We start from the raw sequence: 16053 nt of genomic DNA on the forward strand, positions 1-16053 counted from the left end.
ATGTATGTATGTATGTATATAGATGTGAGTATGTATGTATATATATATAGATGTGAGTATGTGTATATGTATATATAGATGTGAGTATGTGTATATATATATAGATGTGAGTATGTGTATATATATATAGATGTGAGTATGTGTATATATATATAGATGTGAGTATGTGTATATATATATAGATGTGAGTATGTATATATATATAGATGTGAGTATGTATATATATATAGATGTGAGTATGTATATATATATAGATGTGAGTATGTATATATATATAGATGTGAGTATGTATATATATATAGATGTGAGTATGTATATATATATAGATGTGAGTATGTATATATATATAGATGTGAGTATGTATATATATATAGATGTGAGTATGTATATATATATAGATGTGAGTATGTATATATATATATAGATGTGAGTATGTATATATATATAGATGTGAGTATGTATATATATATAGATGTGAGTATGTATATATATATAGATGTATGTATATATATATAGATGTGAGTATGTATATATATATATAGATGTATGTATATATATATATAGATGTATGTATATATATATATATATAGATGTATGTATATATATATATATATAGATGTATGTATATATATATATATAGATGTGTATGTATGTATGTATATATATATAGATGTGTATGTATGTATGTATATATATATAGATGTGTATGTATGTATGTATATATATATAGATGTGTATGTATGTATGTATATATATATAGATGTGTATGTATGTATGTATATATATATAGATGTGTATGTATGTATGTATGTATATATATATAGATGTGTATGTATGCATGTATATATATAGATGTGTGAGTATGTATGTGTATATATATAGATGTGTGAGTATATATATGTGTGTCTGTGTGAGTAGATATATATATATATAGGTGTGAGTACATATGTATATATATATATATATATATATATAGGTGTGAGTACATATATATATATATATATTTATAGATGTTTGAGTACATATATATATATATATATATATAGATAGATGTTTGAGTATATATATATATATATATATATATATAGATGTGACTATGCATGTGTATATATATGTATGGATAGATGTGTGTTTGTATAGAGATATTTTTGTGTGTATATATATGTATATATAGATGTGTGTGTGTATATATATATATGTTGCATTCGCCACGGCTTACGGGAACCTCTCCACTCCACATACGCATGCAAAAAAAACACATGTACGCACAATACATGCACATACATGCAATCATACATACGCATGTACACACACATGTCAACATGGACACATATATGCATGTATATACATATGCACATACACATGTGTACATACACTTACATGTAGAACATACATGAAGGATCATTGACGATGATGATGATCAAATGAATTTAACATGCATCAAAAAATGCATATATATACATACATACAAATATCTATACATAGATACACATACATATATACAAATATACATACACATATATACATACATGCATCATACACACACATGACTCTTGGTGTTTGCTAATTTTTGAATTGAGAGGAGCAAATCTCTGATTTGAAAAACCATAAAATGAGAGACCAGTACCCGCATTAAGCTGGTCTACAGTTTTACTTGTTGCTGGCTATCTTGCTCTTGCTTGTTGCTGGATCTTAACATTTTGAACCGAGAGAGAGATTTAGCTGTCATACAAAGCTAAAACTCTGTAACTTCATCTTTGTATAGATACTCCCTCAAGCATTTTTCTATAAAAAATAGTTCTGTGGCGATGGAAAAGTTGTGACACTTGTAGGTCTGAAATGCTGGAAGCATGTAATAATTGATCTGCCATCATCATGTTTATGTATATGTGTATGTTTATATATGTACATGTGTTTGTATACGTATGTATGTATATGTATAAATACATATGTATGTGTACATATTTGCATATGTGTATGTGTATATATGCATGTTTGTGTGCATGTATATATATGTATACCAACGACCGTCTTCAGTGTCATATCTGCTTGAGCATGTGAATTTCACCGGCAGAACTAAATAAGTCATTTTCGGGCTCATGGACTTTCATTGTTAGAGGGGATGGCACTTGGCTATATCATCATATATATACATGTGTATATGTGTATATGTGTGTGTGTATGTATGTGTATATATGTATGTGTGTGTTTAATGAGACACAATAAGAGTGCTCTATTATGTATGTAAAAACGTATATTTTTATTAAAAAGAAAAAGGACATTATACGTACAATAACACTAATATATATTTTTTTTTATTTAAAAAAAAAATTTTTTTTAATGAATTATATATTCGGCCCTTGGGAGAAAACTAGGTTTTAACAATCTTTTTATAAGGTTCTTGGATTTTATGTTCCTGATGTTCAGTTCCCAAACGAATATCATTCCCAACAGGCACAAATTAATTGGAGAGAAACCAGTTTGAACTTTTACTTATTTTTTGTAGATGCTTTTTATTGACTGATAAATGAGTTAACTTGAATTCTCTAGACTTATTGGTTATATTTATTCAGTATCGATCTTTTCTCCCAGTTGTTGGACAGCTATTTTCACAGAGACTGTGTGTGTGTGTGTGTGTCTCTCTCTCTCATATATATATATATATATATATATATATATATATATATAAAGAACAAGTAGTTAATAAAACATGTTAAAAAAAAACTTGGAAAAAGAGTTAAAAACATATGTAATTTTAAAAAGGAAACACTAAATAAGGGGATAGTCCTTAATCCGCGGAGTTTTGAAGAAATACTTTTCTTCTCATCAGAGGGTAGGAATTAGCAAAATGCGGGATCGGATTTTGCTTGCAAAAGTATTAAATGAAACTACAAGCTACCTGATAACAAAAAATGAAGCAGAGGAAATAGGGTGTATAAAAAAGTGATTTCACGTGAATGGATAGATATTACTTTATAAATATTAATTCTTTGCCATCTTGGATCATTTTGGTAAACTTAACTGTAATTCTTATTTTATATATATATTAGCTTGAGAAGAAAGTTCTTGTGGAATTATTAATTTTGATTTCAAATGATGTATTTTCAAACAAGTTTTCGTTATAATACCTTTACTTTTATATATTATTTTAAAGAGCATTTTTCCCTCCATCTAATCGTTTAAATGACAATTGTTTTAATACAATTGTCATTTCAGAATGTTGAGTAAAAGATGGAGAAAAAGCAAATTCACACTATTTTCTTATTTCGATTCAAGCTAGGCCAAAAAGCTGCTGAAAAAACTTGTATCATACAGCACAATGGTGTTTAAGAAATTTTGTGGTGGCGAAGAGAGTCTCAAAGATGATGAGTGTAGTGGTTGGCCGTCGGATGTTGACAATAATCAGTTAAGAGCCAGTCAACACAACTGTTTGAAAGTTAGCTTCTGAATTAGACATAACATATACAATGATTTCTAACCACTTGAGAGAGATTGGAAAGACAAAAAAACTTAATAAATGGGTGCCTTACAAATTGAATGACAATCAAAAGAAAGACTGTTATGAAGTGTCATCTTCCCTTTATGCAACAAGAATGACCTGTTTCTTGACCAGGTTGCGGTTTGTGATGAAGAGTGGGTTCTTTACGACAACTGGTGATGCTCAGATCAGTGGTTAGACGCCAATGAAGCTCCACAACACTTCCCAAAGCCAAAGTTGCACCAAAAGAAGGTCATGCTGACTGTTTGGTAGTCTGCGACAAGTCTCATCCATTAGTTTTTGAATGCAGCTGGGACATATATTAATAACGAGGCAGCTTGACCCAAAATGGGTCGCCCAGATGGTACTGATTTTGTGCTGAGGCCAGTGATGTGGACACTGGATCAATATTCCTTATTCTAACTTCATATCTGTATATCCCATTAGCAGGCACAGTCAATGTCATACTTGGGTACAGTGTTATACTAATGCACTGCAGTGAAGTATTGTCAACAAATGGATGAAATGCATCAGAAACTTCGACAACCGTACCCAACATTAGTCAACAGAAAAGGTCCAATTCTCCTCCAGGACAATACCCAACCACATGTTACTAAACCGACCTTGCAAAAGTTGAACGAATTGGGCTATGAAACTCTGCCTCATCCGTCATACTCTTGAAACATCTTGCCTACCGACTACTACCTTTTCAAGCATCTCTGCAACTTTCTGCATGAGAAATGCTTAAAAAATCTAAGTGATATCAAAAACGCCTTTACTGACTTCAACTCCACCAGAATACAGTAATTTTATGTTACTGACATAAAAACACTTGTTTTGCGTTGGTAAAATGTGTTGATTCCGATGGTGCTTATTTTGATCAATAATTTTTCCTTTGAGCCAAGATATGTTCGTCTGAATTTAAGTTAAAAACCACAAGAACTTTATAATAAAATGAGCAAAATATACTTTTATTTAATTTCAAGTAAATAATTTACATAGTTGCAATAATGCCAACGTTTCAGTCAAATAATGACCTCATCGGGTGACCTAAAATTTCTATTTTATGAGGAACCACAATCTGTTTTTAATGGATCACTCTGTAGAATTGTCCTTAAAATAACTCTCCATCGTAAAGTATTTTGATATTTTATGGCTGACTTTGATAACTTCCATACATTTATATCGGATCTACCTCTGCATTCCATGTTTAAAAAGAATGTATCCTCTATAGTATCAGACCTGACAGAATGGTTAATTGTCGGTATGCCCTCCAAAAAATTCCATCAAAAATCAATCAGCCAGCCCTGGTTCTCTCCAGAATGTGCTGCTGCCATTGTGCACAGAACTAACTATTTTCATTGCTTCCAACACAATAGATGTACTGAGATTAAAGACACCTTCAGGACTGCCAACAACCACTGTAAAAGAATAATAAAGAAGGCAAGAGAGTTGTATGTTCAGTCCATCAAGTTCAAAGTAGCTGAGCAATCCCAACCATCTGAACCTGAGGTAATCTCGTCAGTATCAGACAAAGCCAAACTCTTTACTAAAAACTTTGCAGCTAATTCTATCCTATGTAATAAGGACTTCCAATCCCCTGTATTTCCTCCTGTGCCTGAAAGCACGCTATGTGACATACAAATATCTATGCGTGATGTTGCTGAGCTTATTAAAAACCTTGATTCCAGTACAACAACTGACTCTGACGGCATTCCAATTATAGTGCTGAAAAAGCTTCAACCAGAACCAGCTTCCATACTTACAAAGCTGTTTAAACGTTATCTTAAGGAGAATTGCTTCCCAACAAGGACTTGGCCTGCCTTGATAGAGTTCAAAATAGACTTCGTAGCCTCGTAGGAGATGTCCTTTTCTCTTCCTTGCAACCGCTATCTCACAGAAGAGATGTTGCGAGTTTGTCTCTGATGTATCGTTATTTTCATGGAAAGTGTCCAACTGAGCTTCAATCTATGGTCCCCCCTCGCCAACCTTTCACAAGAAACACTCGTCTAGCTGTAAACACTATCAATAATTCCCCCCACTCTTTATCTGTGCCTAAACCTAAACATAGATTCCATGAACAAAGCTTCTTTCTTAGAACTGCACGCCTGTGGAATTGTCTTCCGTTTTCCTGCTTTCCACAATATGGTTGTGTTCAAGTCTAACGTAAATAAGTTCTTGATGAGCCGTTCCATATAAGTTATCAAATTTACCAAATTTTCATTACTAATGATTACTATATTGTCCAATTTCTACTGTACACTCTTTAACCCTTATCCTTGAGTGGCCTCTTGGCCTTGATAATGCGGTGATGCCTATGTAAAAAAAAAAAAAAAAAAAAAAAACACCCTGGAAAACCTCATCAGTATGCCCCGTATTTAAGAAACAGTCATCATCCTCTCAGTACAGACCAATCAGTCCCCTGTGTGTCATAAGTAAGTTGCTGGAATCTATGTTAAATAGAGAAAAATAACTACCTCAGTGACATGCAATATGGTTTCTAAGTTCTTGCAATGGGAGAGAACTAACCCCCTTCCCTATCCTTTGCATTTTTTTCTGCATTATTTTCTTTATTCTTTCTTTTTTTTTTAAAGCTGCATTTAAATAATGTTTTCCTCTTTTTCGTTTCAGTTTATCCTTTGCCAGATTGAATCCGATGGTTTGTGCAGTACGCTCACGGATTCACAATCTATATCGGATATCTCTGAAGCAGAAAATGTCTACCTGTTTGAGTTGCCGGCGCCAGTATTATCACCTTCATCCTCCATTTCCTCACACAGTGGCCATGTTCAGCCAGGAGGCCCGTCCTACCAGATGTCTCTGGTGCACATCCTTCTGATTCATGTTGAACGCATAAATGGTAGTGCAGCAACCACGGAAAAATGGTAACTCTTCAGTTTTCGATCTTTACATCCCCATCGATGAATGTATCCGTGTATTTTACATATGTGTTCGTTACGATTGATTTTTTTTTATGATCTTAAAAATTAGGTTCTTCTTTGTTATTGTAACAAAATTTAAAAATTGAAATATTGAATTACAAATGAAACCAATGGTATCTACTGAATTGTTATGTCACAGTAATGAAATTATCCAAAAATTACAAAAAAAAAACGAAAAGGTAGAAAATTAATTATTAATGAAATTAGTTTTCGAAAATAATCAGCAAAAATTGAGTTTCGTATAGAAAGAAACTGGAGCATTCTAATTGTAACAAAAGGGAGGTAAATATTTTCTGAAAATTGAAAATCTTTGGCCAATTTAGCAAAACTTAATTTACGTTAATTGTCTTTGAAAACTTTTCATTAATAATTAATTTCCGACCTTATCGTTTTTCATAATTTTTGGATATGTTCATTACTGCAACTTAACAATTTAAGATACCATTGGTTTCACCTGAAATCTAATATTTCCATTACAACTATTTTGGTTGGCATGTATGCGTCAACGTTTTCAATATGTTTGGGTCTTTTTTGTCTTTGTATTTTATCTACAGATGTAATCAGTATTGATTAGATTTTTCCATTAAATTATCTTTAAAATGTGTAAGTGGCAATATTTTATTTCCATTTACTTAAATAAAAACAAAAAGCTAAGTAATCCAAAATTCAAGAGAAATGGGTGCACCAAACTAATATAAATTCATTTCTTATCAAAGTTTATTACTGTGTTAAAAACTTCCTCTTCCATTAAATATAGAATAATTTGTGGTTATGAGTTTAAACTCTGAGCATGTTTTAATGTAATATAATTTTATATAAACTACATAAATATTGGTGTTTATATTTTCCTTGTCTCTTTTTACAAACTTTGGATAAATAGTTTATGAAATTTTATCAATTTTTTTTTCTCTAATGCCACTTCTTGATAATATTGCTAAAAATATAAAAACTTTTTTATTTACTTACTACTTGGTATTTTTTTTTTTATATATATTTATCAGTTTCACAGCAAACTTTTACCCATACTTGCACAAAGATTACTACATCAGTACATATAAAATGGAAATACATCAAAGTGCCTTGTTTGGGGTGAAAATGTAATGAAAAAATATATAGAGAGAAAGAGATAGATAGATATTTTTATATTATTTTTTAATATATTAAATTTTAATACACACATTTATTTTCAATTCTTTCGAATGTGAATCAAATATAATGCATTTTATGTTGATAAAATTATCTTTCAATGTTTTGGCATCCATTCCTAAACCCTAGAGAATTTAGAAAAATCTATGAATATGAATCTGCAGTGGAAGTAACTTTAATGCATTTATCTATCAACGTTGTGTTTGATTTTCTTTTTCTGTTTCACAAAGTTTGATTTTAAAAGCTTTTCAAATTTTATTTGCCATCCGACAACAATAACGCTTTCCTTTTCCTCATTCCTTAACTTGTCATCCAAATCAGTGAATAATATATAAAATTTTTTTTTGAATTATTTTGAATTTTTAACATTGTTTTATTTCTAACGTTTATAGTTACTTAAGATGGAGTTTTCAATATGTCCAAGCTGTCATGCTGAAATTTGAAATGGCATGTTTATTGGTCTGTCATGCTTATGTTTGAAATGGCATGTTTTTTGGTCCGTCATGCTAGAGTTTAAAAATTCTTGAATTACTTTGATAATAAAAAAATAAAAAAATAATTGTCTTTATTGTTCGCACTTATATCCATATAACATCTTAATTGGTTAAATAAGAATAGAAACACCTCTAAAACAGGAAAGTTAAAAAAATAAATAGAATAAACATCAATCTGTATCAAAAGAAGAAAAAATGGAAGAAAACGTCTGCTGTAAATGAAGGTTTTCTTTCCAATGTTATTTGCTTTCTTCCTTCCCCATAACATTTGAAATGGTTTTGTGCTTTTATGTGATTAGGTGAATTTATATTTCTATATTAACAATATACAAATAATTATACATATCTCTTTCATATAAAATAGGATATATAATCTTTGAAGTGTTGTGATGTAGTGTTTATAAGTACAGAGTGTAAGCTCAGCATTCCAGGTTCGAATTTTGCCGACATCATTTTTAATGAAAATATATATGGCAATTAAGCTATGCAGAATTTGCCGCATCCTTGTGAAGATTTGTCAGGTTTTTGCATTGAATCAATGTTACCATGTGTTTTTTTTATATACACATGGGATTAAATTTGCTAATTAACCAATAAAATTGTTATTCCCGCTCCCATTTTCAGCAGTCAGTGGTGGCTTGTTTATCAGGCAAAGGTTCACTTGACCTGCAATTTACCTCTTTTGTTTTATTTTTTTTGAGGAACGGGCCATTGTTTTTTGTGTCTTAAAAGATGACTTAACAGATTTGCTTAACTATGTCTGCTTATATTTTTGTTTATACTAGTTTATTCATTCATTAATAATTATAATTATTGGGATCAAGTAGGTTTCAAAGGCCCCAGAAGAAATCAATCTTTCTCTATATCCAAAATCGACCTTGTTACAAAAAAACAACAACAAAAAAAAAAACAAAAAAAAACTTGGAATTATAAGTTTGTTTACAGATGCTATGTGTGTCAAAAGTAAACTGATGTAGACCCAAAATCATCTATTTCATTTTGCTTATTTTCTGGGATCTTTGAAACCTACTTGATCCGATTAGACGATAGGGTAGACTTGCCTCACAAGACTTGGTTGTCCAACTAGTCTGAAATCGGCTAAAAATATGAGTTTGAACATGGTCTGCCAGACACATAGAAAATTCATCTTTTTGCATGAGTATCGTCACGGGACAATAGAATCGACTAAGCCAGATTCAGTTACTATTAAATCTATTGCACCCAATTACACATTAATACTGTCGGCAAAGGTATGAACTTGTATTTGACCCCATTCCACTTTGGCTTTTAGAAAAATGTTGTTTACTTTACAATCTGATTTTGGATGCAGGTTATTAAGATATATATGCATATTAAAGTTTACGTGGCAATGGATATCTCCTGAAAGAGTGTGTACACAGAATTGATAAACAGGCAAGGGTTGTACAATATCCAACTGCACTTCTCCTGAACCGGCATTACTTGAGTCCAATCTCCCTGGAAACAACGCCGAGATGAGCACTAGTGTTATATCATTTTTAGCCGTGTGTGTGTGTGTGTGTGTATATATATATATATATATATATATATATACATACGAGCAGGCAAATAATGTGTACCCAAGTGCACAGTGAGCTAAATGCCATAGACACTGTGATCGATGGTACTATTTAGTTTTCTTTCCCATATTAATACTATCAAAAGAAAACAGTGTTCATTGTACTGTAGATATATGATAAGCTCAATAGGTATAGATATCCTAGAGCTATATTGAGTAAAACGATTCATAATTGTGAATTAAAAATCAGTTCAAAAAGAAAAAAACAAACAAAATAGATTGTACGATCGTTGCAGAAACGATGTTCATTTTATTTAAAGTAACAATAAATATTGGCAATAAATATTGACAATTATTCGACAAAAGTTTTGTCTTTTAAAAACAGTCTCCTCATCAGTAAAAATAGGAGGGGGAAGCAGTTAAAGACACCAAAATAAAACTTGATTCATCTAGATATATTGCTAAAATACTTATACAAAATCACAGAATTACATAAGTAATTTAACTTGTTTATTATATATGCCTCAGGCGTCTGTGTGTTTGTGTGTCCGCTAAAAACTTGTGATCCGCATCGAACCAGCATGAACCTGGTACTGTTAAAAAGAGCAATCTCTCGGACAAATAATATAAAAAAATTAGAAAAGAATCGTCAATTATTTCATGTAAAAATGTTTTGTTTGAAAAGGGGGGGGGGTCAGGTAAAAATCTTTGTTTCGACGCTATTTATTATTATATTTTTTTTTGGGGGGGGGAACTTTATTTACTTTACAATCTGATTACTGCAATTATGTTACTTTTTATTGGAATCCTTTGAGATGAGTAATTTGTATATTTATTTGCAGATTGTTATCTTCATCTTCATAGTTGTTTCGCCACGTTTCAGACTATAACTCTGGCCTTCTTCAGGTGGTTAACCACAACTGGATAGGAATGCTGAGTCTCTTAACTGTATCCTCATTAGTTACTGCCTTCCATAGTTGTTGTTCTCTCACCACGTTTTGGCCAACTAATCATCTGGTCAGCTTTGGGTAAGATTGATACCGCTATCTTCAGACAATGCTCACCTGAAAGTGTAGAGATTCAATGCCTCTATCCACTGCAAAGGGGTCCGTGGTGCAGTGGATAACGGTGTTGAATCTCTACGGTTCCAGGTGAACATTGTCTGAAAACAGCAGCTTCAATCCTACCCAAAGCAGGCCAGAGGATTAGTTGGCCAAAACGTGGTGAGATAACAATAACTATGAAGATGGGGATAAGAGTCCGCAAATAAATAAATATGATTGCTGCAAGTTTATCCTTTTAGCAAGAAATGCTCAACATATCCAATAGACACAAAATGTCCTATTTAATGAAATAGGCATAAACTAGCTGCCATATTTGAGAAATAAAGGGAAAATCAAGTTTTCCAGAGCGTTACCAAACTTAGATGAGTCAGACTGTAATTTCGTCAAAAGTCATGTTGTCTTGAACTTTCAGTTATTTTTTTAAATTTATTTCTCAATTTCGACTTAAATTTTATTTTTTATTTTATTTTTATTGATTCCTTATTGATTTGATATTGATTTTTTTTTGCCTCCTAAAACATTGATCGTTGATCTCACTTTTTTATTCTCTCTCATATATATATATATATATATATATATATATATGTATATTATGACGTATGTGTTTTTTTTTGTTTTTTATCTCCTCTCCCTACTGACTGCTTTTGGGTGTGTGCTCAGCTTATAAATAATGTTATCAATTTGACTTCTTGAAAGATTTATTGATTTCTATTAAACCCAACAAACAAGATTTGGCGTGGAGGGGGGGGCAATGTCCTTAATATGAGTGACATTAACAATTTCAAAGTCAAGATGCCGGAGAATCTTGAACTAGTTATATCTGGGAAGCAGACCGAATTAAAAACACACACGTATGCCCGCAAATGAATGTTAAAGTTTTGGTTTATTTTTATTTTTGGATGTGTATATGAAATTGGAACTTGTTGAGATTGTTCAGTGTATTTATGTGTACACTTTTGAAAGGTGTGTGTATATATATTTCATTTAATCGCATGAATTAATATAAGAAGATATAATTTTATGTGTAAATTTTCAGTATTTACTTCAACAGTGCTCAATGCATAGGTAGAGCTAGGTAGTGAGTTATGAAAATATATATGGCAATTTAAGCTACACAGAATATTCTGTGTTTCATTCTCGTGAGAATTTTCATAACTTACTATATGTATATATATATGCCATAAGATTACAGGCTGTATAATACTGTAAACATAGTTCAAACAAATATTAGTATCCATATTTATGAGACAATTCTAAGCAGATAGAGAAAGCTCAATATGCGAAATTGAGCAAAAATATAAATGAAAATTTTGAGTTAAATTTTGTAGAATTAAAACGGAATTTATTGTTGGACAAAGGAGTACAGATAATTATTAAAGTATTTTCCTTAATCCATGGATTTTCTTTATAATTATCTTTACTCTTTTGTCAAACAATAAATTTTGTTGTAATCATACATAATTCAAAATTTCTATTTTATATATATATATAGATAATTAATATTAATAATGCTCCCTATCTTAGGTTGAGCATATTGGGAAGTGATATTCAAAATGCCATTGGTATAGTAAGCGACACTCTTTGTCTAAACAAATTGAGTGGAGGCATTTGGACGATGTCAAAAACATTAATTCATTACCCACACAGCAGCAGCCATATAGTGCAATGGTGAGAAGCCTTGACTGTCATTTGGACTGTCGGGTTTCAATCCTGGCTCGAGGCAGTTGCCTGTCTAGCTGCACTGATGAGCTGTGAAACAGTACTGTACGTAGATGACTATATATATATATATATATATATATATATATACTAGTAGGGCCTCCCGGCGTTGCCCGGGTGTTTGGAGGTGTATATTGAGCAAAAAAAAAAAAAAATTGATAGTAGGAAGGCAGGCTTGAACCCGTACCGTAAAAGAGGAAAAGAACGGGGGAAAAAACCTGACGTCTGTGCTGTTACGACCACCGCCAAACCGTAAGTGACATAGGTTTTAATTAAGATTAGACAATCAAAAGGAGAGGATGACTTTCGAAAATATCTTAGAAAAAAGCGACCCCCACCACCTGTAGAAAAGTGCGAAGTTGAAGATGAAGATATTAATGTTTTTAGCCAATTTTTTGATATTTGTCGTCTGAAAGGTCGAATTTCAAAACAATATTGATCTTGTAAAAATTCGTCGCCTCTGTTGAAAATTTTAAGCAGACCTGCAAACATACATACATACATTTATGTATTGATAACTCAAATTTTCGACCCAAACCGATTAAAAAGCTTGCCCTATCTCTGAATACCCTTTATGCAAAATTTCAAATGTTTAGACCAGAAATTGTCTGAGTAATTTGATAGAGACCGAAGCCTTCAAAAATTTTTAAACTTTGACCCCTATTATGACCCCTTAACATTTATTGTTTTGGGCTCAAATCAAGTTATTAAGTTAGATCCATGTCCAAGGAACCTATATCTAAAATTTCAAGTGTTTAGACGCAAAATTGGCGGAGGAGTTTGGTAGAGTTCTCAAAGGTCAAGTCATTGAACTTTGACCCCTTAACAGCCAAATTTCTGGCTGAAAACCGATTACAAAGATTTTCCCAAATCTCAATACCCTGTATATCAAATCTCGAGTCTGTAGACTGAAAATTGACAGTTATTGTGTAGGGAAATGTGCACACACACACACACACTTTCACTTTTATTGGTATATAGATAGATATATAGAGATATATTATACTTTTGAAATAAAATTTTCTAATTTTGTATTCAAATAGAAATGTTTATTTTTGAATATAAATATTAGTATGACAATCACTTCTGACACACTGGTTCATATTAAATCACCAAAGTTAAGCAATGTTGATCCTGGTCAGTACTAAAATGAGTGACCATTTGGAAATATTAGGTGCTGTATGTGCTCTCTGCTCATCTTAGCATTGTTTCCAGTTATCTTGGATTTTTCCTTGCCACTGGAATCAGGCGGCGACAATTCAGGAGATGTGTGGTTGGAGTTTGTGCAACCCTTGGCTCACAATTACATGCACACCCACAATCACAAAAGGTATCAATTGTGTCTCAAGACTATTAATAACACAAAGTTCATTTATTTAGCTCGATAGTGCAATACTAGAGCTATAAACACTTTTATAATATACCGCTTCACTGGGACACTCCTGGTTTTGCTCATCTGAAAAAAAGATTGTTTCATTTCCTATACAAGTGTACAATTGTTTCAATCTTTACTGTTTTTTTTTTATATAGTTCTCTGCATATATATTTTTATTATTATCAGCACTAAGAATATGCATAAAAAACAAATAACAAAAGTTACATCAACCTAGATATAATCATTCTCCCTGATTGTCTGATACATTCATAATTTTTTTTGAAAGTTTTTTTTTTATAGCCTATTATCATATGTTACATGCCACTTACATAATCCACAATCATTGTTTATTAGTTTTACAGTACAATTATTTTAATAAATTCACTAACCTTAGATAATCATATTTTCGGTGTTATTTTTATTTTATATTGCCATAACAAATGGGGTCATTATTTGTTTATTTTCATATTACTCGGCTATATTATTAAAATCACAAATTGGAATGCATCCCAATTTCTTAGTGGCAGGAAAAGGACTTTGACTGTGGGAGCATCAGTTCCTCTCAATTCCTCAATAGGTTCACTAATAAAATGAATTGATCAGGATTAAATATTAAAATTGAGAGTAAATATATTTTTTTTTTTTAAGAACACACAGCAATATTTGCTATGGAAGACTGATTTATTATTTGTTATGACGGACACTTTTTATTAAAGAAGCTATTAATTGCAAAGTTTTGAGTAAGGGACTTAACCTACTTTATATATACGATGTGAATAAGAACGATATTTTTCTATCTTGTATCCTGCGTTATTTTCACTGAAAACATTTATTTGCAGTGTTCGCTTTTGCTGTCCTCAATTGTTGTCTGTTCCACGTGATATCAGTTATACAGAATTACAACGGAAAATACTTCAGAGTATGGGTTCTGCCCTGAAGGAAGACATCTCTACTCAGGTAAGAACAATGGAATATTTTTCTTTTTCAGTGTGTCACTTCCTTTACCCTATTGCTGTATATAATCTGGGGTCATCCCATGGAGGAAAAGAATGGCAGAGCAGTTTATTCTTAGATGTACATTTGTTTAAAAATGTGGACAACGATTTTGATCAGAACTGTTTTGTTCAAAATATTTCAGCCAATGTAACCTCCAACCTTCTTCAGCTGCATCTTTTTGAACTATTTTGGACACTTCTCGCTGAAATCAGGAACATATAGAATTTCAAACTGAACCTTTTATTCAATCCATGAGGGTAGATTATCCTCCTTTCCTCTACCATGACTTTGTAGGCATGTTAATTTATGTTATTCTTAGTAATTATCGCCATTAGTAAGGATTGAACCCTAATCTTCCAACTTAGAACTGATTATTAACTAATGATTTAACTATTATGCCATAGATTGTGAATTATCTGAATAATACAAATGTACAACTTTATTTCATTTTTTTTATTTTTAATGAAAAATCACTCTAGACAAGGCATGAAGCCACTTGATGTAAGGCTGACAAGAATGAAATATCACAAAGACAGAAGATGCCTTTTGACCTTTGTCTTGAAAAATAAACATTGTAAATATGGAAAATAAACAAATAGTTCCACAAGCGTGCAGTTCTTCGAAAGAAACTACTGGAATGTGAAGTTGTATTACAATGAGATATTGGAACGTGAAGTTGTATTACAATGAGATATTGGAACAGTACATTGATGAAGTCAAATAAGCTGGAACAAAGGAATCAGGAAATGGATGAAGATCATTCTGAAGATCATTCTGAAGATGCTGTAATAATATAAAAAAAATGCTATTAGTGACATCCTTAAAATGTTACGATTGCTCCATAACTTGGAATTAATGTTCTGAATGTCCCACTTCCTTCAGATTCATTATAAACACCCACAAAATTATTAACCAACAACAAAATTATTAACCAACAACAAAATTATTAACCAACAACAAAATTATTAACCAACAACAAAATTATTAACCATCTCACCAACAACAATCTAGAACACGTTTTGGATGTCTATGTATCTAACAGATACGAATGTGCCTAAAAAGGGGAAGCATGACTTTCGGAAACCTTCTTTACACATGGAATTATTGAAGCATAGAACAAATTTCCTGTGGTTGGATGCCAAGACACTGCATCTTTTAAAACCTGATGTCCCCTTTACGTGCAGGCATTGATGACCAATGCATTCAAGAAGATGGCAGGTCTCATTAAATGATAACAAATGCAGATTTTGCCACACAGAATTGGAACGTGTGAGTCATCTAGTATCAAGTTACAAGATTCTT

At 31.7% G+C, this 16053-nt stretch overlaps 1 protein-coding gene across 1 annotated transcript in view; it reads left to right on the forward strand.

The window, feature by feature from the left end:
• Nucleotides 1–16053, forward strand: part of LOC145258134 (uncharacterized) — a 306677-nt gene that overhangs the window by 251309 nt on the left and 39315 nt on the right. Inside the window, exons 3-4 of the mRNA XM_080115878.1 lie at nucleotides 6110–6363; nucleotides 14595–14712. Coding sequence (XP_079972004.1) covers nucleotides 6110–6363; nucleotides 14595–14712 — 372 coding nt within the window. The remainder of the gene's footprint in view (nucleotides 1–6109; nucleotides 6364–14594; nucleotides 14713–16053) is intronic.

This window comes from Euprymna scolopes, chromosome 33 (genome assembly GCF_053919585.1).
Source record: "Euprymna scolopes isolate OS-2025 chromosome 33, ASM5391958v1, whole genome shotgun sequence".
Taxonomy (NCBI): domain Eukaryota; kingdom Metazoa; phylum Mollusca; class Cephalopoda; order Sepiida; family Sepiolidae; genus Euprymna; species Euprymna scolopes.